At 39.8% G+C, this 26,650-nt stretch overlaps 1 protein-coding gene across 3 annotated transcripts in view; it reads right to left on the reverse strand.

Moving 5' to 3' along the window:
• Nucleotides 1-26,650, reverse strand: part of Dnah7 (dynein axonemal heavy chain 7) — a 310,589-nt gene that overhangs the window by 107,028 nt on the left and 176,911 nt on the right. For all 3 annotated transcript variants that reach the window (XM_074071306.1, XM_074071307.1, XM_074071308.1), the window contains exons 40-43: nucleotides 24,302-25,174; nucleotides 22,272-22,501; nucleotides 19,198-19,528; nucleotides 18,220-18,566 (exon numbers count right to left, since the gene is read on the reverse strand). In XM_074071306.1, the coding sequence (XP_073927407.1) occupies nucleotides 18,220-18,566; nucleotides 19,198-19,528; nucleotides 22,272-22,501; nucleotides 24,302-25,174 (1,781 nt within the window). The remainder of the gene's footprint in view (nucleotides 1-18,219; nucleotides 18,567-19,197; nucleotides 19,529-22,271; nucleotides 22,502-24,301; nucleotides 25,175-26,650) is intronic.

Raw genomic sequence — 26,650 nt, forward strand, 5'->3', positions numbered from 1 at the left:
GCATCTCTACCCTCAGGCAATGCAAAAAAAGGCTATAAAACTCCACTCCTCACCCTCACCCATGGGATCACCAGTTTCCGGGTCCCCCTGCATTCCCCAATATGCATTCTTTCTCTTTTCTACAAATAAAATCTGTCTGACCTCTGCTATTGGAGTCTGTCTGTGCTTTCATTCTCAGAGCAGGCCCAAGAACCCTGAGCACCTGAAATTCCTGCACGTGTCATCTGTGCATCATATTTGGCAACCATGAAGGGACCAGCCAGCACCTAAGATTGGTATAGGTTGTGCCAAACTGGGAAAGGCTGCCTAGGAACATGACCGTGATTTGTCTGGCACTCTGGTGGAGTCTATTTTCCAGGAGAGACCCCCCCCCCCCACAGCCTAGCTACGGTGGAACTCTCAGGCTGAACTTCTCTCTCTGTCTTGTTAAGGAGGGTTTCTTCCTTGGGAAACTGAGGAAAAGCTCCAAGCCCATTACAGCTGTAAGGCAGGCAATCTGAGGAAACTCAGATGCTGGGCAGGGGTTTATACTGCACTGCCAATGCTAAGTGGGCAGAGTCCAACTTCAGTGCACCGAGGCTTTTTTCCTCTCCTTAAACTCTAACTCTCTCTTTCAAGACCTGACCCACTTAAGAGGAGGTCCAAAAACAGCCAGTGGAAAAGAAAGTTTGTCTTTAAGCCATAAAAGGTGTTCTGGCCGGGGCACTCCCCGGTGTCACTCAAAGGCTGGAGACACACAACTTCCTGACCCGCCCTGAGGCTCCAAAGGCAGCTAAGTCTTGGATCTCTCCAGCCACGTCTGCAGCAAATAGACAATCAGATTTCTCATGCTTCCTTGAGCCTAGGAACTCTCTTTTCCCCAACCCTCAGCATCTCCTCCCCCTTTCCCAGGCAGTTCAGGATGAGTGTCCCCTTCCCCCTTTTGCTCTAAACAGCAGTGAGCTTCTTTCTTCAGGGAGTTTGGGAAAAATTCCTACAGAAAGTGTTAGTCTCCAATTTAGGCTTAACTGTCTTTGTCAAGCATCAGATTCACTGGTTAAACAGGTTCTGCAGCCTGCCCTCAGGGGAAAGAAAAAAATAAACAGTTAAAAGGCAAAAACCTCAGGTCTTCTCCATTTTTTGCCCCTTACTGGAGCAAAAGCCTTCAGACACTCTCTCTTTTCATAAAAAGCATATGTGCCTCACAGAATATATAGGGAGACAAAAAACTACTTCATCAGGAGTCCCCATCCACACCTCTACAGGGGTCCTCTCTTTGGCCATGCAAGCCCTCTTGGTTACTTTGATAGAGTTATTTTTAAATTAAAAGCTTTCAGCTGGTAGAGGAGAACCAGGCCTACCTGGGTCACGGGGCAAGTCAAAATAGATAAAAGATTGGTCAAAGATCATTTCAGGGGGGTGGGTGCACCTGAAGTATCTGTAAATCCTCCACAACCTTACCCACAGGTGGCAGTGGAAGGAGCAAGAGAGAGCAGGACGCCCTCTCCCACTAGAGTTTCTCCTTATCTGGGGATGTCTAGATAAAAGGAGAAACCTCTGTTACGTTGACCAATTTTCCCTTGTTTCCCTTTTTAGATGGGGAATCAAGCCTCAAGGATCCAGGAAGGATCCCCCCTTGCCTGCTTATTAAAACACTGGAAAGACCTTGATCCAGAAAGTCTTCAGCAAAAGCAACTCAAGTTTTACTGCACCCAGGCTTGGCTACAGTATCCTCTGGGAGATGAGGAAAGATGGCCAGAAGGAGGGAGCATTAATTATAATACCATTCTTCAATTAGATATGTTCTATAAAAAAGATGGAAAGTAGACCAAAGTTCCATATGTTCAACTGTTCTTTTTCCTGAGACCACCCTGAAAGGCTAAACAAATGCAGGCTAGATACCCAGACCATGGTAACCCTTTGCAAAAAGCCCCCAAACTCCCTTGAACCAAAAAAAACCCAAAAAACAAAAACCCATCTGATGCTCCATCAGCTCCCCCTCTTCCCCCTTACCCAGCTACCTCACACACTAGACGCTGTCCCGCAGGACTCTACCCCTTCCAGTTAATTTCTGGAAGGGATAAGCCTCACGTTCCTTTTAGAGTGAGTGAACTTAAAGAAATAAAAAAGGATTTAGGAAATTACACAGAAAACCCAGATCAGTACATCCAGGCATTTAGAGAAGTCAGCCAAAACTTTGGACTGAGCTGGAAAGATGTAATGCTATTGCTATCTCAGACCCTTACTTCTTTGGAGGAACAGCGGGTACTAGATCAGGCAGTCAGAGCTGGACATAATTATCACTTAGCTAAAAGTAGCCTTACAGGTCTGTCTCAGACTGGGCCCTCACAGGAGAAGGAAGGGGAGGGAGAAGAAAGACAAAGGCATTGGATACCTAAAAGGGAATCTCAATTCCCAATTCCAACAGGAGATCAGGCAGTGCCTAGGTATGACCCTAAGTGGGACCCTGAAAATGACAAGCATGAATGGAGTCGTAACCATTTTATCCACTGCATTCTTGAGGGTCTAAGGAGAGCCAAGGTAAAACCTCTTAATTACTCCTAAGTCATGGCTGTACAGCAAGGACCCTTAGAAACTCCAGTAGCTTTCCTACAGAGACTTAAGGATGCTTTACAAAAGCATACCAACATTATACCAGAGTCACAGGAAGAGGAAATTGTCCTAAAAGATAAATTTCTAACACAGTCAGCACTAGATATCTGTAAAAAGCTTCAGAAACTGGTGGCTGAAGGAGTAGAGATCTAGACCAATTGGTCCATGTAGCCATGTCCGTATACTATAACAGGGACTTAGAAAAAGAAGAGAAGGACTTGGAAAAGGAAAAGAGAAAGGATACGCGGCAGGAGGCTCTGATCACAGCACTCAAAGAGGCTTCCCTGGGGCAAAGTCCAAACCCGAAGACATGCTTTCAATGTGGACAGGCAGGCCATTTTAGGAGGGAGTGCCCCCAGAGAAAGCTACCTCCGGGATCCTGCCCCATTTCTTGGGGAAAACATTGGAAGGCACACTGTCCCTGGTTCCCAGGGGAACCAAGACAAGAGCCTCCTACCCAATGATGGGTCCTGGGGCCTCCATTCAGGCTCCTGTGACCACCATAAAAGCAGGGGAGCTCTAGGTTTTACTCACTAATGAAAAGCACAAGGTCAGCCTCCTTTCAATACTGGGGCCAGCATTTCAGCTATTCCTTTCTCTCCTGGACCCAGGTCCTCCAAGAAAATTACTGTTCGAGGCATATCAGGCCAGCATCTAAAGCATATTTCACTCAGCCTTTAGCCTGCTCCTGGGGAGATTTCCACTTCTGTCACTCCTTCTTAATTGTCCCAGTCCTAATTTATTTCAAGGACCCCTCCTATTTTCCCCATCAAAAACAATATCCTTTAAAGCCAGAAGTTAAGGAGGGGCTAATTCCCATAATCAAAGACTTAAAGAGACAGGGACTGCTAATAGAATGCTCCAGCCCATATAATACTCCTATTCTCAGTGTCAGAAAGGGACCTAACAAATGAAGGCTAGTCCAGGATCTCCACCTGATCAATGAAACAGTATTGTCTCTCCATCCTGTAGTTCCAAATCCCTATACGCTTTTAGCCCAAATACCTCCAGGTACTGCTTACTACTCTGTCCTGGATTTAAAAGATGCCTTCTTTTGCATTCCCTTACACCTTAAAAGTCAACTGATCTTTGCCTTTGAGGACCCCACAAGAAAGTCTGAACAGGTCACTTGGACTGTCCTCCCCCAGGGATTCAGAGACAGCCCCCACCTCTTTGGGTTAGCTCTAACCCAAGACTTGGCAGAATGGCAATACCCACAAGCTACTCTGCAACAATATGTAGATGACCTCCTGCTCTGTGGATCAAATAAGCCTGTCATTTCACAAGCCACTGAATCCTTACTAAACTTCTTAGCAGATAGAGGATATAAAATCTCTAAAGAAAAAGCCCAGTTGTGTCAGTCTAGGGTTACATATTTAGGTCTTGTCCTGGAGAAAGAAATGAGGTCTCTAGGAGAAGATAGAATCCATCCAATCCTGATGTTTCCTCTACCTAAAACTCTAAAGCAATTGGGGGGCCTTTGTGGGGGTCACAGGATACTGTAGAATTTGGACCCTGGGATATGCAGACCTAGCCAGGCCCTTATATCAAATCCTAAGGAAGCACAGAAGGATACCCATCCCTTTATTGAGTGGGATGGCGAGTCAGAAAATGCATTCCACAGGTTTAAAAAGGCTCTTATGACAGCTCCTGCCCTGGGTCTCCCAGTCCAGGACAAGTTTCAATTATATGTCTATGAAAAGGGAGGACTGGCCTTGGGCATAGTGATTCAGCTCTGGGGTATCACTCCCCAGCCAGTAGGCTACTTAAGCAAAGAGTTAGATCAGGTAGCCAAGGAATGGCCAGGATGCCTTACAGCAATGCCTATAGTAAGCTTTCTAGTGCCTGAAGTTCAAAAACTTACCCTAAACTGCCCCCTAACGGTTTATACACCACATGACCTAGGGGGAATTTTAAACTCAAAAGGAAAACTTTGGCTATCTGACAGCTGTCTACTTAAATACCAGGCCCAGCTTCTGGGAGGAACCAAAACAACTTTAAGGATCTGGCAGAGTCTAAATCCTGCATCCCTTCTACCAGAGGCAGAGGGAAATCCTGAACACTTATGGAAAATTATGCTGCCCAAACTGACTTACCTGATCAGCCCTTAAAAAACCCAAATCTAGAATTATACACTGATGGCAGTTCCTTTGTCAAGAATGGTGTCAGGCATACGGAGTTTACAGTTGTGACAGAATTTGGCATCCTCAAATCAGGTCCTCTCCCTCCTAATACAAGTGCTCAATTGACAGAATTAGTGGCCCTAACAAAAGCCCTAAGACTGTCAAAAAAAAAAAAAAAAACAGACCATCAACATCTATACAGATTCTAAGTATGCCTTCCTGATCCTTTATGCTCATGCAGCCATCTGGAAGGAAAGGGGAATGGTAACTCCAACAGGAACAGCTTCCCATAGGGATAAAAGGGAGGTTACTTTAATAGTTTTAGAGATAACAGCATTAGTTGCAGCCCTTGCTGGAATCAGCTATGGGGTGATTGCCAATCATGTAACTGCAAAAAACCTAACCAAAGTGGTAGAGGACACCTCAGACCAGGTAGGCCTTGCCATTAAGGATGTGCAAAGGTCTTTGTCATCCCTTGCCTATATGGTCATGGACCACTGCCTGGCCCTAGATTTTCTTTTGGCTAACAAGGAAGGGTATGTGCCATGGCCAATACTTCCTGTTGCACATATATAAACACTTCAGGCATTGTAGAGGAACATGCAGATTACATTCTTCAACAGGCTAATGGCTCTGGGAGCAATCTCTTGAAACTCAGGTTTCTACACAAGTGTGGGACCAAATAAAATCCTGGCTTCCCTCCAGGATTTGGTTCCTACCCTTTCTGGGGCCTATATTTGCCATTATTCTCTTGCTTAGGTTTGGGCCTTGCATTTTAAACTTACTTGTCAAGTTTGTTTCTTCTCGCCTAGAATCCATCAAACTACAAATGGCTCTGATGGAGATGAAAACAACCCCTCTCGTGGTCACCCCTGATGCTGTGGGCCCCTTCATTGCCCCCTGTCAGCAGGAAGCAGTTACTGAATAGACTTCATCATCCCTATGTCCCTATCCCTAACAGCAGTTAGGGTGACCACTGAGAGGGGGGACTTGAAGGACAGACCTCTGGAGGTGAAAGAGACACTTCTCCTCCCTGGGGAGTGCCTGTATGCATCTGAAAGGCATCTTCGCCCTCAGGCAATGCATAAAAAGGCTATAAAACCCCACTCACCACACTGATCCACAAGATCACAGGTTTAGGGTCCCCCTGCATTCCCCAATATGCAATCTTTCTCTTCTCTTCTCTACAAATAAAATCTTTCCGACCTCTGCTGTTGGAGTCTGTCTGTGCTTTCATTCTCAGAGCAGCAGGCATAAGAACCCTGAGCACCTGAAATTCCTGTGCGTGTCATCCATGCATCACTTATCTCTCACTCTGTCCAAAAGTCAATTCAAAATGGATCAAAGGCCTTAATGTAAGACCCAAACCTTTGAAACTACTATAGGAAAACAAGGATAATATTTAAAGATAGCTCAGGAAATAATGGCAAGAATTGACAAATGGGATTTCATTAAATTAAATGCCTCTTCACAGTAAAGGAAAGAAAAACCAGAATGAAGAGACAGCTTAGACAGTAGAAGAAAATCTTGGTCAGCTTATCCAACAGAAGAATAATGTACAAAATGTATAAAGAACAAGGACTTTTCCAAGATGGAGGTTCGGGTAGAGACTCAGAATTCTTGAGCTCTGTGACTCCAGAAACCACCTCGAGACATGGGAGTTCTACTTGGGTAATTTTGATTGCTTCTAGCCAAAATAATAACCACAATCACATTAGGTGCACATAAAATATAAGGACTGACCCTTAAAACAGCTTGTAGTTACACCTACCAGCCAGGAAAATCCCAGTGTGGCATAGCCAGCAGGGCATGGTCTGCCCTGGGATAAAAGCCCCCTTGGCCGTTTCTTTTTTTTTTCCCCTCTAACCCATGGAAAACCTCCTTATGCCCTGCCACTCTAAGAAAAGTGGCATGCCATTTCTCCCTGCCGGCAGGTTCCAAAGCTGCTTGTATAAACCTGCAGAAAAAACAGGTGAGCAACATGCACCATGTGTGACTCCCCTATCCACTTCCTGAGAACATAGTCCAGTACAGTCCCTGGGCAGATTGAATCCCTGCCCCTAACAAAATTGAAAAGCTTAAACAGTGAATTGCAATCTAACATCGACAGTGGGGATGGGGTGGAATGTGAACCTACCCTGGAGAACAGAGGTGGGGCAAGGAGCTGAACTCTCAGAGAATAAAGGGGGGAAAAGTAACAAAGGCTGAGGGGGGGGTGGGGGGGGTGACAAGTCAACCTCCCAGAGGAGCCAGACTAGCACTGAGCAGAGGTGAAGCAAGGCACAAAGGCTGAGAGCAGGGGTGGAGCAACAAGCCAACCTCCCAAAGCGGGGCTGGTGGTGGATCCCTGAGCTGGTCTTGTGAGACTAAGGGTGGTACTCCAAACTGAATTGCCCCTTGCTGGGGAGATGCTGAGCAGACAGAGTTGCAGCTGTAGGATAACACAGCTGCCACCTGGTGAAAACTACAACAGCTCTGAACACCTTGCATAAACTGGCAGTGAGTTATCTCAGACCCCAATTGCAACCTTTCCTGTGGACAGAAGGAACCGAATACTACTCACAAGCCAGTCACCTGGTGAGATCCCATCAGAGCTCCCACTTGTAACAGAGGGCCCATAAGACCAAGGACAGCAGAAAAAAAGAAAAATCCTCCAGCAGTCTCTACCCCAAGCTGTCTGACAAGAGGGGCAGCACCCTTCCCCACAAAGCCCAGAATACCAAGCACCAATACCAGGATTAGATGCCAAAGGAATAATTACAGAACTTTTACCAAGCAGACTGAACATTTTGTTGTTGCACCTGTTTTTTGGGGGTTTTTTTTTTTGTATTATTAACTTTACCATCACTATTTTCTTATCCCTATTCTTACTCCTTCACCTTCCCCCCCTTTTCTTGTGCTACAATCCATTGTTCTCCATCCCAACTACTCTTTCTGCTCCTTTTTATCCACTCTCTCTCCTGGCTTCACTTTCCCCTCCTATCCTTCCCCAACCTGTAATCACACTCCTGCACACTCACCACCCTCTGACTAGCCTACTGTGCCAATTGTACACACCCCAGCTCCCTGTAATCCCTGACACAAGCACCCTCCACTGCAACAGTGGAAATACACCCTAACACATAAGGGCCACAAAACACAGCAGCCCCCTCATCCCCCACCTCCTCTTTTCTGCTACTCCTTTTAGTGCCACCTTTACCAATTACCCAAATTTCTATCTGTAGCCTAATAACTATTACCACTCCAATTCCCACTATTTATAGATACAACCACCAAGGGGTTATCTATATAATATGTAATCAACTGGTCTGGCATTGAACCTGTGAATTTGTTATTCCTAATTTATACCTCCAGGCCAGGAACAGAAAGAGCACATCAATCTACCTAACAATGAAATCAGTCATGACACAAAAATTAAATCAAGGGAAAGAAAATAGGCAATGAAAACCCCCAACTAGCCTATCATGAACATAGGTGCACAGCACCAAGTGGAGGAATGGGGAGAAGAAGCAGGGATGGAAACTACATTCCTTGAAAAAATTATTCAATAGAAGATTGGGTGGGAAATGAAGAAAATGGATACCCAGTTCCTGACCCCAATAAAACAATGATAAATGTTACTAATGAGCCCAGTGATGCCCACAAAAAATCCCTCAGAGAGGAAACTGAGAAGAAATCACTGAGAAACTCAAGGAAGATACCAGAAATAGTTAACCAGAAAGTCTGAGATGCACTCAAGAAATTTCAAGACACAAAATATTAAAACAAAACACAAGAAGACACAGAAACAAGTAAGTGAACTTAGAGAGGACTTCAACAAACACCAAAGTGAAAGAAAGGACACTCTAAAAAAAGAGATATGTGAATTAAAGAAGACAACACAAAATATAAAAGACAAGATGAACAAAGATATGGAAAACCTCAGAAAAAAAAATCAAACAGAAATCCTGGAAATGAAAAGTCTCTTTAGTCAAACAAAAAACACAGTGGAGGGGGGAGAAAAGGCCCAAACAATATATGCACATATGAATAAATGAATTAAAAAAACACACAGTGGAAGTCCACTCCACAAGACTAGAACAAGTAAAGACAGAATCTCAGTACATGAAGACAAAATAGATATTAAAAAAAAAAAAAAGGAACTCTTAGTCAAACAACTCAAAAGCTGTGAAAGGAACATGAAAAAATTCAGCAACTCCATCCAAGACAAACCTGAGAATCATGGACATTGAAAAGGGAGAAGAGAGTCAAGCCAAAGGGATGTTTCATATATTCAATGAAATAATAATAGAAAATTTCCCAAATCTCAAGAAAGTTTTGCCTATGCAGGTACAGGAAGCTTCCAGGACACCAAACAGTTTTAACCGAAATAGAACCTCCTCACGGAATATTATCATTAAAACAATAAGCACAGAGAACAAAGAAAGAACATTGAAGCCTATAAGAGAGAAAAAACAAATAACATATAAAGGTAAACACATCAAAATCACAGCAGATTTCTCAGCAGAAACCTTAAAAGCAAGAAGGGCATGGAGAGAGGTATATCAGGCACTGAATGAAAATACTTTCAGTCTTAGGATATTCTACTCAGCAAAACTATCATTCAAAATCGACAGAAAAATCAGTTTTCCACAATTAACAGAAACTAAAACAATTTGTGACCACCAAGCCACCACTACAGAAGATTCTACAAGGAATTCTGCAAATAGAAGATGAAAGCAAACAAAACCATAAGAGGACCGAAAGTATTAAACTGCAGGAGAAGAAAAGCAAGTAATCAGAGAGTAGCACTGATTTAGCTGCACACAATTAAATCCTTAAACAACAAAAACAACTAAATGGCAGGAGCCACCACATACCTATCAATAGTAACACTGAATATCAATGGACTCAACTCCCATCAAAAGACACTGTCTGGAAACTGGATTAAACTAAGATCCAACAATCTGTTATTTACAAGAGACCCACCTTGTTGACAGAAATAAACACTGGCTTAGGGTGAAAGGCTGGAAGAAGATTTACCAAGCTAATGGCCCCTGAAAACAGGCAGGAGTAGCAATACTTTTATCAGACAAAGTAGACTTCAAACTTACATTGATCAAATGAGACAAAGAAAGACACTTCACACTAATGAAAAGGGCAATACAGCAAAAAGAAATAACAATTATCAACCTATATGCACCCAATTTCATCAAGCATACACTAGAGGGCTTAAAAGCACATATAGACTTCACCATAGTGGGAGTGAGAGACTTTAATATCTCTCTATCACCAACAGATAGGTCATCCAGAGAAAAAATCAACAAAGAAATCCTGGACCTAAATGGCACCACAGATCAACCTAACTGATGTCTACAGAATATTCCATTTAACATTTCCACAATATACATTCTTCTCAGCAGCCCATGGAACTTTCTCCAAAATTGATCATATCTTAGGGCACAAAGCAAGCCTCAACAAATATAGGAAAATAGAAATAATCATCTGCATACTATCTGATCACATTGCAATAAAGCTAGAACTCAACAACAAAAGCAACAACAAAAAATATGAAAACAACTGGAGGCTAGTTAACACATTGCTCAACCATCAGTGGGTCATAGAAGAAATAAGCAAGGAAATCAAAAGTTCCTGGAATTTAATGAAAGTGAAAACACCACCTATCAGAACCTATGGGACATGGCAAAGGCAATTCTAAGAGGAAAGTCTATAGACATGAGTGCATATATTAAAAGGACAGAAAGATCTCAAGTAAACAACCTAATGCTACATCTCAAACTCCTAGAAAAATAAGAACAAGCAGAACCCAAAACAAGAAGGAGAGAAATAATAAAAATAAAGGCTGAAATTAATGAAATAGAGACCAAAAAAAAAAAAAACCATATAAAGAGTCAATGAAACAAAAAGCTGGCTTTTTAAAAAAGTAAACAAGATTGATGAGCCCCTGGCAAATCTCACTAAAATGAGGAGGAAAAAGATCCAAATTAGTAAAATCAGAAACAAAAAAGGGACATAACAACAAACACTAAGGAAATTAAGGGAATCATCAGACACTACTTTGAGAACCTATATTCTAATAAATTGGAAAATCTTGAAGAAATGGACAAATTTCCAGATACTTATAACCATCCAAAACTGAACCAGAAGGGTATCAACTACCTAAACAGATCTATAATGTGTAATGAAATTGAAGCAGCAATAGTTTTCCAAAAAATAAAAGCCTAGGATCTGACAGATTCTCTGCTGAATTCTACCAGACCTTTAAAGAAGAACTAATACCAACACTCTTTAAACTTTTCCATGAAACAAAAAGGGAAGGAACACTGCCTAACTCTATGAAGCCAGTATTACACTCATCCCAAAACCAGACAAGGTCACATCCAAGAAGGAGAACTACTAGCCAATCTCCTTAATGAACACTGATGCAAAAATCCTCAATAAAATAATGGCAACCCAAATCCAACAACATATCAGAGAGATCATACACCATGACCAAGTTGACTTCACCCCAGGGATGCATAGATGGTTCAACTATGAAAATCAATAAATGTAATACAGCACATTAACAGAAGCAATGACAAAAACCACTTGATCATCTCAATAGACGCAGAAAAAGCCTTCAATAAGATTCAACACCATTTAATGATAAAAGCTCTAAGAAAACTAGGAATAGAAGAAATGTACCTTACTTTATAAAGGTTATATTTGACAAACCTATAGCCTACATCATTCTTAATGGGGAAAAACTGAAAACATTTCCCCTAAAGTCAGGAACAAGACAAGGGTGCTCACTCTCTCCACTCCTATTCAACATAGTCTTGGAATTCCTGGCCAGAGCAATAAGGCAAGAAGAAATAAAAGGAATACAAATAGATAAAGAAATAGTCAAACTATCCCTATTTGCAGATGACATGATCATATACCTTAAAGACAAAAAAAACTCCACCCCAAAATTTCTAAACACCATAAACAGCTTCAGCAAACTAGCAGGATACAAAATAAACTTACAAAAATCAGTGGCCTTTCTGTACATCAACAATGAACAAATTGAGAAAGACTATAGGAAAACAATTCTACTTACAATAGCCTCAAAAAAATCAAATATATAGTAATAAACTTAACAAAAGATATAAATGACTTCTACAAGGAAAACTACAAACCACTGAAGAGGTTGAGGAAGACTACAGAAGGTAGAAAGATCTCCCATTCTCATGAATTGGCAGAATCAACATAGTAAAAATGGTTATACCACCAAAAGCAATTTACATGTTCAACACAATTCCCATCAAAATCCCAATGACATTCATCACAGAGATTGAAAAAAATCTATGCTAAAGTCCACTTGGAAACACAAAACCAGCAAATAGCCTAGACAACACTGAGCAAAAAGAGCAATGCTGGAGGTATCACAATACCTGACTTTGAACTATGCTACAGAGCCACAGCAATAAAAACAGCATGGTACTGGCACAAAAACAGTTATGAAGACCAGTAGAACAGAATAGAGGAACCAGATATTAATCCATGCAGCTACAGCCACTTTATTTTTGACAAAGGTGCCAAAAACATATGATGGAGAAAAAACAGCCTCTTCAACAAATGTTGCTGGGAAAACTAGATATCTACCTGCAGAAAACTAGATCCATGCCTGTCACCCTGTACTAGTATCAATTCAAGATGGATTAAGGACCTTAATATCAAACCCAAAACCTTGAGGTTAGTATAGGAAAGAGCAGGGAATACACTGGAAGCAATAAGTAAAGGCAAGAACTTCTTCAGTAGAACTCAAGTGCCCCAGCAATCAAGACAAAGGATTGACAAATGGGACTACATGAAATTAAAAAGCTTCTGCACAATAAAAGAAATGGTCTCTAAATTGAAAAGACCACCCAAAGAATGGGAGAAAATCTTTGCTAGCTATACATCAGACAAGGGACTGATAACCAGAGTGTACAGGAAGCTCAAAAAACTAAAGTCCCCAAAAATCAATGAACCAATAAAGAAGTGGGCAACTGAACTAAACAGAATTTTTTCAAGGGAAGAAGTCCAAATGGCCAAAAACACATGAAAAAATGTTCATCATCCCTGGCCATAAAGGAAATGTAAATCAAAACCACACGAAGATTCCACCTCACTCCTGTTAGAATTGCTACCATCAAGAACACCAAAAACAACAAATGTTAGCAAGGATGTGGGGAAAAAGGAACCCTCATACACTGCTGGTGGTAATGGAAACTAGTACAACCACTTTGGAAAACAATATGGAAGTTTCTTAGAAAACCAAACATAGATCTTGCCATATGATCCAGCAATCCCACTCCTAGGGATATACCTAAAGGAATGCAACTCAAGTTATTACAAAGGACCTCCACACCCATGTTTATTGCAGTGCTATTCACAATAGCCAAGTTATGGAAACAGCAAAGATGCCCCACTACTAACGAATGGATTAAGAAAATGTGGTATTTATACACAATGGAAATTTATTCAGCCACAAAAAATGTATGAAATTTTGTCATTCACAAGTAAATGGGTGGAACTGGAGAACATCATCTCAAGTGAAGGTAGTCAGAATCAGAAGGCCAAAAATCACGTTCTCCCTCATCTGTGGATTACAGACCTAAAACAAATGTAGAAATATTACGGGACATGCCTCATACCCTAAAGGGGAGACTACACATGGGAGGAATAGGGAAAGGGAAGGAACCTAAAACTTGAATGTGGTTGATGTGGTCACTGTAGCGGAGCAAATACAGTAATCTTAACCTGGCAGAGGCCACTATGGGAAAGGGACTAGGAAGTAGTGAAGAGGTTTGGTAGAAATGAACCAATGTGGGTTGCAATACACATAGCATGGTAACAACACTAGGAATCTCTCTGTATAGCTATCTTTATCTCAAACTAGCAAAAACACTATGCTTTTCTTACTATCTGTCATGTTTTCTCTTCAACAAAATCAGAGAACAAGAGGGCACAACAGGTTCTGCCAAGAAGTGGGGCCCAAATAATGTATACACATGTAAGTAAATGTAAAAATGCTAAAATAACATTTTTAAAAAAAGTATAAGAACTAAAAAAAAATTAAACACCAGAAGAACAAATAATAAGTGGGCAAATGAACTCAACAGATAGTTCTCAAATGTCTAATAAATACACGAAACAACTTTAGCCATCAGAGAAATGCAAATCAAAACTACACTGAGATTCCATCTCACCCCAGTTAGAATAGCAATAATTAAGAAAACAAACAACAACAAATGCTGACAAGGAAGTATGGGCTGAGGGGGACCTCATACAATGAAGGTGGAAATGTTAATTAGCGCAGCTACTAAGAAAGTCAGTAGGGGGGTTCCTCAAAAAAACTGAACATAGAAATCCCATATGATCCAGCTTTCTCACTCCTAGATATATACCTGAAGGAATTTAAATTAACATACAATAGAGTTGTCTGTATACCCATGTTTATTAAAGCCACACTATGGACTCAGCCTAGGTGCCCAAAAATGGATAAATATTTAAAGAAAATGTGGTATGTAAACATAATGGAATATTATTCAGCCATAAAGGAAAACAAAATCATTTCATTTTCAGGAACATGGATGGAACTACAAATCATAATGTTAAGTGAAATAAACTAGACTCAGAAAGACAACTGTCACATGGTTTTCCTCATACACAGAATCTAGATGTTAAAAGACAACATGAATGTGGAAGAAGGACTCTTTGGGAAGAGGAAGGGAACCAGAGGTATGTAATAAATGTGTTTGAAAATGTCATAACGAGGGGGACTGAAGGTGTGGCTCAAGCAGAAGAGTGCCTGCTTTGTACTCAGTATACCCCAGTATAACCAAAAAGAAAATGTCATAATGAAATTCATTGTTTTGTACAACTAACACATGCTAAGAAAAAATTTTAGAATAAAGAAATGATCATTAAAATGGATAGAAAATACATGTAGTAAACACATATATAAAAAAATACATGCCAGGCTGTCCTTTGGTGGTTTTGTAAAAGGAGAATAGGATATTCATGTAAAACTTACAGTGTTAGTGAAAATTAGCCTAACTGGTGAGAGCCTAATTCTGATGAGGAGAAAATGAGATATTTTATGCTTATCATTTTTACCCTTAAAAACATCCTAGCATATACTCTCAACCAAAACAGTTATCTTTTAAACATATATTTTAAAAAAGGGATTATTCAGGTAAAAGGATAGACCTAAATTCCCTTCTCAGTACCTAGAAAATGGAGTCAGTCATAGTATCTTTCTAAAGAAATGATAAAATTTTAATTAAAATTTGCTATTACTCTTGGGGATATACCCAAAAGACTGTGACACAGGTTACTCCAGAAGCACCTGCACACCCATGTTTATTGCAGCACTATTCATAACAGCCAACTTGTGGAAACAGCCAAGATGCCCCACTACTGATGAATGGATCAAGAAAATGTGGTATCTATACACAATGGAATTTTATGCAGCCACGAAGAACATCATTCTGAGTGAGGTTAGCCTGGCCCAAAAAATCGTATGTTCTCCCTCATATGTGGACATTAGATCAAGGGCAAACACAACAAGGGGATTGGATTTTGAGCACATGATAAAAGCGAGAGCACACAAGGGAGGGGTGAGGATAGGTAATTCACCTAAAAAATTAGCTAGCATTTGTTGCCCTTAACGCAGAGAAACTAAAGTAGATACCTTAAAAGCAACTGAGGCCAATAGGAGAAGGGGACCAGGAACTAGAGAAAAGGTTAGATCAAGAAGAACTAACCTAGAAGGTAACACACATGCACAGGAAATCAATGTGAGTCAATGCCCTGTATAGCTATCCTTATCTCAACTAGCAAAAACCCTTGTTCCTTCCTATTATTGCTTATACTCTCTCTTCAAGAAAATTAGAAATAAGGGCAAAATAGTTTCTGCCGGGTATTGAGGGGGTGGGGGGGAGAGGGAGGGGGCGGAGTGGGTGGTAAGGGAGGGGGTGGGGGCAGGGGGGAGAAATGACCCAAGCATTGTATGCACATATGAATAATAAAACAATTAAAAATTAAAAAAAATTTGTTGTTACTAATGTGTCATAGTATAAAACATATATAGCATTACTGTATATACTGGGTATGAGTTTAAAAGACATCCTATAATGGTTGCTTCATAGAAAAATACCTAATAATTTTTACTCATTTTATGCATGATATAAATGGTTCTCAGATTACCATCAAAAAGGCTCCTTGTCTCACAAAAATATTAATTATAACAGTGGTTTTCAAAGCATGGTCTAAAGGCCACAGGATTCTAAAGACATTTGCCCTTTTGTCCTCTCTTGTCCAACTAAGCAAACATCTGTGTGAAGCTGTAGGGCTTTGTTTTGTTTGTTTGTTTGTTTTTGGTTTGGGGATTGAACCCAGGGCTTTGTGCATGCTAAGTAAGCACTATGCCACTGATCCAGCCCTGGATTTTCTTTATGTGTTTTAATCAAAACAACATATTTGTGGAAAACAGTATGGAGATCCCAAAAAACTAAAAATAGAACTGCCATATGGTTCAGCAATACCACTTTTAGGAATACACCTGAAGAACGTAAGTCAGGTTGCAATAAAGGCACCTGCACACCCATGTTTATTGCGGCACTATTCATGATAGCCAAGCTATGGAAACAGCCAAGATGCCAGACCACTGATGAATGGATTAAGAAAATGTGGTATTCATATACAATGGAATTTTTACTCAGTCACAAAGAAGAATGAAATTTTGTCATTTGCAGGTAAATGGATGGAACTGGAGAACATCATTTTAAGTGAAGTCAGTCAGGTTCAGAAGGCCAAAAGCTGCATGTTCTCTCTCATGTGGAATATAGACCTACTACAAATACAGCAATATTATGAAAAATAGGTCATGCTAAATGGAGGTCACTAACAGGATATAGGGAGTAAAAGAAAGAAGTTAAGAAGGTGAACATGGTTGATGTACTCTCTAAACAAGAATGAATATAGAATAAATTTTGAACCTGTTGAAATCACCATGAGAAGGAGACTATGGTAGAAATTTGGGTTCTAATAAATATATATATGGAAATGTCACAAGGAAACTCCCTGTGTAGCTCTCTTTTTTTTTTCATTTTTCTTTTATTATTCATATGTGCATACAAGGCTTGTTTCATTTCTCCCCCCTGCCCCCATCCCCTCCCTTACCACCCACTCCACCCCTCCCGCTCCCCCCCTCAATACCCAGCAGAAACTATTTTGCCCTTATTTCTAATTTTGTTGTAGAGAGAGTATAAGCAATAATAGGAAGGAACAAGGGTTTTTGCTGGTTGAGATAAGGATAGCTATACAGGGCATTGACTCACATTGATTTCCTGTGTGTGGGTGTTACCTTCTAGGTTAATTCTTTTTGATCTAATCTTTTCTCTAGTACCTGTTCCCCTTTTCCTATTGGCCTCAGTTGCTTTAAGGTATCTGCTTTAGTTTCTCTGCATTAAGGGCGACAAATGCTAGCTAGTTTTTTAGGTGTCTTACCTATCCTCACCCCTCCCTTGTGTGCTCTCGCTTTTATCATGTGCTCATAGTCCAATCCCCTTGTTGTGTTTGCCCTTGATCTAATGTCCACATATGAGGGAGAACATACGATTTTTGGTTTTTTGAGCCAGGCTAACCTCACTCAGAATGATGTTCTCCAATTCCATCCATTTCTGTGTAGCTCTCTTAAACAAACAAAAATGTCATTTTATTTTTCTTTTACATAATTGCATAACAAGAGAGTGGAACAAGCCTGTGCAGGATGAGGGGAGGGAGTTTGGTCCAGTGGGAGGGGGAAAGAGGTGGGCAAAGGATGTGGGAGAGTGAATATGGTGCAAATACTGTGTTCACATGAATGTAAATGGAAAATGATAGTGGTTGAAACTAATCCAGGAATGAGGGAGGGTAGGATAAAGAAGAATGGTGGAGGGGGTGAATTCAACTAACATATATTTTGATATATTGTAAGAACTTTAGCGAATGCCACAATGTACCCCCAACCAAGCGCAATGTAAAAAAAGAAAAAAAAATTGCAACAGATTGCATAGATTGTACCTGCTTACATTAGAGCACATGTTAAGAGACTTGAAAATACATAGTAAACATCAATCTTTCCATTTTCTCTTTTTTTGATAAAATATTTATTTCTAAGAAATAAAATAAGCTATTTACATTATCATGTAATTTTATTGTTATTTTAAAATGCATTAATAAACATTCAAAAATTCTCTGTTTTACTTTCTAACATGGTAAATAAAGAAAAGCTCTTGGAGGTTTTCAGTAATTTTTGAGTGTGAAGGGTTCCTGAGTCCAAAAGTTAAAGAGGCACTAAGTTATGTAACCCATTTAACTGACACAATTTTGCCTCCAATAAATATGTAAACACAGAAGATTGAGACATGGTTTTCTGAGAAGCTTTTATATTGTCTAAATGACCAAACGTGAAAATAAAACATATTTTAGGCTTCATTTTATCAGTACTTACTTATCATAGGAATCCATTGCTATGACCCACTTGCATAGACCTTCGGCAGCTGTGGATGCATTTCTGATCTTTTCTGGAACAAAATCTGGATTTGGAATATAACTTTTTCTTATGATATTCATGTAAGCTGGAGGAATATTGTCCTTGTCATATTCGTGAAGTGACTGTAGAAACCTCATGTCCCCAAGAAGTCTCTTAGCTGGGCCCCAGAAATCCTCAATTTTTTTCCCTGAACCTGTTGGGTCTGGGATTTTGTCTGCTTTGATGCCCTTCAAGATGCATATGGCTTCCATGACAAGCTTGACACCAGCAGGAGGACTCTTCATGGATTTTACTACTGTGATATCCTTGAAAAACAACATTTAATTATTAAAAAAGAAATATTTGCTTGTATGTTATTTGCAATGGCTCCTATTTTTAAAATCAAGCCTTAAGAGACAGAATCACTCTGTGCGTCAAGGGAAAAAAAGGTGGCAATGATAGAACTGTGTCAAGAGTGTTGACAAGATTGTCCCAAAGGAAAAGTTAAAACAACAAAAGAATTATCTAAGGTTACCCTTCTATACAGGTTATCCTACTATAGTGTGAAGCTGTGCAAAGTTTTGAAAGAACTGCTGTTTTTATGATAGGTACTACCACCTGGCAGCTTTCTTCCTTTCCAAAATGGTCTATCATGCACATACATTTCTTTTCTCAGATGAACTAGGAAATCCTTTTGCCAATTTCAAAATGTTTTCAATTTCATTATGTTTGCAGACAAACTAGGAAAGACAGACTAGCTTGTGCTAGATTGTGGCCCACAGTGGTAAGCCTTTCTGGACTTGTGCTCCAGTGTTTCCTAGAACGCACCTTGCCCATGCATCTCAATCTCTCTCCTCTCCCTCTCTCCCTCTCTCCCTCTCCCTCCCTCTCTCTCCCTCTCTCCCTCTCTCTCTCTCTCTCTCTCTCTCTCTCTCTCTCTCTCTCTCTCTCTCTCACCTGTGCAGTAAGAGTATCCAGGGCAGTTAGCGCCGACTCCAGTATTGGCAAGGCCTCTGCCAGGTCGGCGTCACACTCATCTTTGATGGCCTTGGCAGCCATGGCTTGGTCATTTGCTACCGTTTCATCAGCTTTCACTATCTTTTCTGTTTTGGCAACCTCTACAGACTCCCTCTCAATGATCACCATCATCTCATCCACCTGTTTGCTGGCAACTTTTAATTGCGGATGCAGCGCCTCCAACTCTAACTGCATGGTGGCTACCTGAGATGACGCAGAATCCAATTTATCCAAGCCCACTTCGTACCTCTTCTTCATCTTCATTACTTCACTGAAAGCAAGTAGACAAAGCGAGGTTGGTTATGAGGATCTGGATCCTATGTGAAGGAAAAGCTTAAATGTTCTTCAGCTTCTCAGGCTTTTTTTTTTTTAAAAAAACTAAAGGAGTGTTCTGTAAGATTTTTACAAAGTTTGTTAAAAAAAAGTGAACTCTAGAACACTGGCTTGTGCACAATCAAGAGCAAACAGCTTTTCTTATCTTTCTCTGTGTTCTCAATACATACAGAGTATCTAGGCATATAAACAAGATTCAAAAGAATAAATGCAGCGAATACAAATTGAATAATACACTTCTAAAATTAGTCCTCTTCTGTAAGTTGATTGCACCAACACTGTTGTTTCTTACAGCCTTTTTAGAACCACTTATTTTAAACAGAACTCAGTGCACAAAATGTATTATTTTGAATGTTGCCAGAGATGAAAATTCATTTAAGATATATTACATCTTAAAATAGGAACTTTTTTTTAAGACAAAGGGGACAAGTGAGGTATACAATAAAGCCCAACACTTTTTTGGGCAGTGCAAAATGTTTATAAAGTAATAATAGCAGATTAGATATAAAGTAACATTTTGGAGCACTTTAAAATTTAATATTTTAATGTGTTTAGAATTTTTACTGTATTCATGTTTTTTTTTTTCTCTAGAGGCAACACTCTTCTTTATAATTTGTTTTTTGCTGTTGTTGCTGTTGTTTCTGTGGTGGTGTGGATGGCACCAAGGGCCTTGCACATGCTAGGCAAGCTCTATACCACTAAGCTATTTCCCCAGCATTTGTTTCATTTTTAAAATAGCTGATATACATAATGCTTCAAAATAAAAGGTAACATATTTTAGAAATTCTTTTTTAAAAGTAGGCTGGAGTAGGAGACCAGCTTAGATTGAAAAAGGTAACCATAACACTGAAGTCTGTTAAAGAAAAAAACAAGCAAACAGAGGGAGGGACTGGCACATTTTTGCCATGTGCTGAATTCTCTCTGAGTGAGCAAATTATTTGACAGTAATGGGGAATGAGTGACTAGATCCACAATACGGTATCATATGTGAATTCAGTCTCGGTTCAAACCTTGAGCAGCAAGCATATGAAAGGTCTCATTCCTGCCAGCAGGAGACAGCTTCTAGATTGCGCTTCATCCCACGTGATGTTTCATTAGCTTAACCACTGACTTCTTGGCAGGTGACCTGAAAATTGACTTCTGGGTTATACCTGGCTATTGGAGATCTGAAGGCATCAGTTACTAAGGGAATTGTAACCAGAGGGCAGGAATTCTAGTTGAGCTAAAGAAGAATTGTTTCTTTTAATTTGCAAGAAAGATCGGAAGATTGAAATTTGAAAGACAAGAATATTTGAAAGTGCCTAGAAAATCATGAATCTTTCAATTTTCCTTTAACTTTGTATCTCATTATCATTACTAATTTTTCACCTATCTATTGAAATCTACAATTCCCACCCAAGGCTGCTACATGACCTGGTTGGATTTTATTATTTTTTTGGCTCTCAAGATAATTGTCTTTCTAATAGATCTTATGATCCTTTACTAATGTAATCTTGCTTTTTCTTTCACATTCTTTTTTTCAGAGGGGTGTGGACCACAGTGACCAGGACAGTCCAGCTGAAGAGCACAGCAACAGTCACTATGAACATGAAGGAGGAATGTCTTATCAGCATCCAGGTAGTGTCCTGGCCATTATAACTAGCAAGGCTTTGAAATGCTTAAGATAGTGAGTTAGCAGTGGAAAGTTTAAAATTAACTATATAAATTTACAATAAAAATCAAACTCATAGAATTAATATTTAAGGAATATGTGCACAGTTGGTGTTTTAGGTATATTTTTAATTTTTAAAAGAATTTGCTGAGTTAGATTAATAGATTGGCCTTGAAATTCCAATACAAATATTATGTAACTGAGCTACAGACTGAGGTCTGTGTGTCTCATACATTTTATACCTCTAACAATTAACAGAACTTCAGACTCACAATATGTGTAGGTTTAACACTAGATTTATAAATTATTTAAGTACCTAGGGAAGTTTGATTTGTTAAATCAGAACATAGAAATAAAAATATACCAAAAGTATAAATGCAATATAAAATTTTATTTAAATGAGTTTTTCAATAAGATCAAATATTAATTGACGACCCCTTATAGAGATCACTCACTTTTCTAAATCTTTAATTTCCTAGATGAACGTTTTAAAATTTTATAATATATGTACTCAGCATTAATTTTTAGAACCAAAGAAGCTTTTGAGTAAACTTTTCTGAAAGCTCACTTTGACACGTTCTATAGCGTGTAAGTTTCTTGATACTTATACTGACGTTTTCAACTGAGAGTACATCAGACAGGGAAAGTAGTCATGTAAATTAAGTGGGTCTCTTTGCAGTTCAGCTGTTTGAGACCCAAAAGAAGGCTTATGTATTATCTAATTACTGATTAGTCTCTAGTGATGTTTACTCAGTATCACTGTCAAGGAACCCTGGGCTCTAACCACAGCTCTGAGGGCACACCTTCATTCTTTCAACAAATATGGTTATGCATTTATGACATACCATACGTAAGAATTAGGACTGGCCTCCTACCCTCCAAATGTGTACAGGTTAAATCATTCAAAGTTTTAACAAACAGCTGTTCATCTGAAACAAATTTCTATTACACCATTGCTATGTTATTTTTGTACACTGAAATATTTTTAAACAGCCATAGCATATTAAGAAATATGAAATTTCACATTTACCTCCTCTTCTTTTGTAACAATACTTTGAAGGTGGAGATCAATTCAAGATAAGAGGTGGGAGTCACATAATTGTATCTTTGAAGTTCAGCGTGGAAGGATGTCGATAAATTTATAGTGGAAGTGTGGAAGCTTTTACACATGTCAATACAGCCATCTCGAATCTCCTCTGACATTTCGACTTCCTCCAAGAACCGTGAGGCCACTGCCTCTAACGCATCTTCAGGCCATGACTGAGTTTAAGATAAGTGCGTTAGTACGTTATCGAGGGCGTGATGTGCGTCTGTTACTTACTGCAACTCTACGATTTATGGATGCTAGACAGGGAGGAATAGCACGAGGCCCAGGGAGGGAAACATGTTCATGAGGAAGCTTCTTCATGTACTGTCATGCTTAGGGCAGGACGGTGGACCTGGAGCCTATAACACAGCTCTTTCCGGTTTTCTCAGGGACGAGAGAAGTTGTTCAAGAGTGTTACAGGAGAAGAAGGGGGAAGGTACTGAACTCACAGAATGCTTGTTTCTGTGTGCATTTTACTGAAACTACTCATTTAATTCTCCCAGCAATTTTCTGAGGTAAATGTTACGATCCTTTCCCCTAAACTCCAGAATCACTAACTAACCACCTCCTTGCTGTCCGTTGGCTGGCTTGTACACATCTCAAACTCACAACCACAAAATATGATTCCTAGCATCCTCATCATAGTTTCAGTCTTCCTTAACTCAGTAAACATCACCACCGTTCATGAGTCACCCAGCCAGACACAGGAATCAGCCTTGCTCATCTCCTCTTCCTGAACCCTCCATTCATTGCGTGAGCATGTCCCAATTCCCTTCCCTTCTTCCTGTATCTGCCGCACCCATTCCAACTCAGGTCTCCATTACCATCACTGGAATAGTCCAATCATAGCCCAACTGCTTTCATTCACTACTCAGCTGCCAGAGGGGTTGTTTCAAAATGGAAATCATCCCATACCACAGCCCTTTGAAGTCTGCCCAGCATACAGTTTTTAAAAATCCAAACCCCCTGCAAGTCCTTTCCTGATTTGGCCCTTTCCACTTTTTGAACCTTAATTATGTCACTTCCCCCTCAGTTCCTCTGCTCCCATCATACTGATCACCCCTCGCCCTTCTTATTCCTTCCATCTAGCCTTCCCACCTTCACTAGTTTTTATCTCTGCCCACATCTTTTTGGTACGGGAACTTTTGTCTTTCAAGTTTCCTCTTAAACGTCACCTATCCAGAAAGCTTGCCTTTACTCCTTATTTGCTACCCTCTATGAAAGGAAAATTGAATTATTTTTTACATTGAGCTAGTTAGTCTCCTTTCCCTAGTTCCTTCCCTCACTCCCCGCTTCTGTTCTCTGCCATAATCTGTTTTCTGCCTTTGTCTACTCGGCTTTGTGTTTCCTGACTCAGAAGTTTACCACAAAAAGTGTCCCGTCCCTCTGGCATTTTTCTTTTTGACTTTTGTTAGATTTGGCTGATGGAAAGAGATTGGCGAGTGGAAGAAGAGAGAAGTGGGAGTATAGTAGCTAAATTCTTTCTATGTTTCTGGTTTCTATTCCTGTCTGGCAGTCCTCCTTCTTATGGCACAACCCTCCCTCTGAGATCCTATAACACTCTTCCTTCCCTCTGCCCTTTTATACCCCTGACAAGTAACAACTTCCTGCTGTGGCTCTATCACGTTCTGAAAGCTCCACCACCCCTCTTGGCTCCCTTAACCCTGCTTACTCTCTGTGAACAGTCCCTTCATTAAGCTTCCTTCAGTGAAGTCTTCAAGTATGCTCCGTTTCCTGTGAGGACCCTGACTGATAATGCAAATTTATCCTAAAATGTTTTGTATTATATTGACATTAATAATTGCATATACTCTTACCTATTTTCTGTGATGATTTCTACAATTATAATTGCATGAAATGTACCATGATGGATCAAAAATTACTAAACTCCATTGGGGGGAATCTATTAAAGTTGTGATGATGATGGAGATTCAAAATTTCTAGAAGTCTATCTACAATTTACATGGCAATACCTGAAACCAGTCAATGGTACAGCAGTTAACAAGAGCAGGAAACTTTCTAAGACGATTCCGAAATGCATCTCCGATGGGGCTCATGGCCAGGACCATGTGCAGCTGGTTGCGGCAGCGATCAATAAACATGTTGAAAAGAGCTATGGGACTTCCGTCTGTTTGTTTAGTTTTATCCCTCTGGCGATCTAACTGACGCATCTTTTCACATATCTCTTGCTTCTCATCTACTGCAAAGAGATTTGGAACCTCCCCAGCATTTAGCAGATTGTTGACATCTTCCAGAAATGACTCTCTTTTAATCTGAGTATCTGTAAACAGGAAGATACCCTGCATGTCACCTTCAGCACACTTCCTCAAGATCACTTTTAAATCTTCACGCCACTCGTTGTTACCATAGCCCTTAGAGATTTCAACCTGGAATACAGCATAATCAGCCATGTGGGCAGCTAATCTGGTGACGGACTGCCTGCCACTCCCCCCAACTCCAACCAGGAGAGCATGGCTTCGAGGCTGCTTCAAGATCCTAGAGATTCTGCTGATGTGCTCTATGGCAAATCGGAACAAGACAAGGTTCATGGGCTTCTTGCTCATGTTGTTGTATTCCTCCAAGTGAACTTCCACAATCACCCGAAGGTTGTCCATGTTCTTGACTTCTCTGTAGCTCGTATCTTCCCTCTTGGGATCATGGAAATCACAAAACATTAAGCTTCTTAAGTCATCTTCTTCTACTGCTCCATCTCCATCAAAATCCAAACTTTGGAAAAGCTCATGAAAATCTTCATTCATATAATTTTTCAAAATATCTTGTATGTAGTTAATAAGCCAACTTCTGTCTGCATTATCCAGAAGGCGGTCATAGTATACTCTAAGGACCTGTATAATTTTAAAAAATGACTTTAGAAACTAATTATTTCTTTTAGTCTTCTAATTTCTGTCATATAAATTATAAAAATACTATCAGAAAATTTCTATAGGTTTTGTTAAAAGTATATTCAAATAAGACTGTTTCATAATAATATTTTAAAAGGAGAGTGGTGGAAGGGGTGAACTCAGTATGATGTATTTGATACACTGTAAGAAATTTTGTAAATGCTACAATGTACCCCCATCCAGCACTACGATAAAAAGATAAATATTTATATTCCTGTTGAAAAAAAGATTAATTTTGATCATATCTATTTGGAACAATACAGTTATATTCAGTTGTCAATACATGAAAGGTAATTTGGGTGGTTGATGTAGATTGTGTCGATGCAAAGAGAATGGAGGCCTTAAGAAGGCACTCAGTCATGATCACAGAGCTGTGTGCTGGTATCCAGGATATCCCTCTTCTTGTGACACTCCTTTTCCCAAGACAGACAACTTTTTGAAGTTATTGGCAAATCAACAGATATCATTTATTTTGTTTTAAAGTACATTTTCAAAAAGAAAAGGAAATGTCTTGAGTGATGGAGGTGTTTTAAACATCTACTCACGATTTTTGCTGGAAGTCAATGCAGAGGGCAATCTACTAAAATAAATCTCTGATTCTATGCAATTATTATGGACTTCAAGAAATAGTCAAGTGTGGTACATACAACTGTCCTCAAAGTGGTAGGAGCAGCCCACCTTTAAGGATGTAATTAAGGTTAAATTGCGATCATAAGGATGGTGCCCTAGTTTGATAGGATATGTCCTCAGAAGAAGAGAAAGAGACACTAGCATAGTCTCTCACCTGCCTGTCTCCACTGCTTCCCCTTTTCACTAACACTGATGGGACCCTGATCTTGGAGTTCCTGGTCTGTGAACTGTGAGAAAATCAGTTTCTATTGTTAAGCCATTGGGTCTGTGGTATTTTGTCATGGCATTCCAAGCAGACTAATACACATCAAGTAATGTGTCTTTTTGTCAGCAGAATTTTGGATCATGACTCTTTCATTTTGGGCAAGTTACTTAAATCACCTATAGCAGCTTCTTCATATATAAAATGGGGAAATACTTCACAAATTTCACAGATTTGTGCCAAAAACAAAATGGCAACAAATGTGAATCCTAAAATGTGTAATTATGACAAACTATCTCGACATCAGGCTAACGGTGTTGGACAACCACAGGTATAGTGTGAAACTGTTAAATCAATGATTTAACAGAGTCATTCCTTTTTCTATCATTGGTGGTTGCATAATAAAATGGTACAATTTATGCCTCATCCATACTCCAACCAGTTCAAAAGCTATTTACAGAACAATCTAATTTCTTAACATATGCCAAGAGTCACTCCCTTGAATTGAGGTACTGAAGACTTTGAGCAATATTCCTATGGGAAGGGGAAACTAAATTAAACCAACCCAACATACCAAGGTCAATTCC

The sequence above is a fragment of the Castor canadensis genome, chromosome 4 (genome assembly GCF_047511655.1).
Source record: "Castor canadensis chromosome 4, mCasCan1.hap1v2, whole genome shotgun sequence".
Lineage (NCBI taxonomy): Eukaryota > Metazoa > Chordata > Mammalia > Rodentia > Castoridae > Castor > Castor canadensis.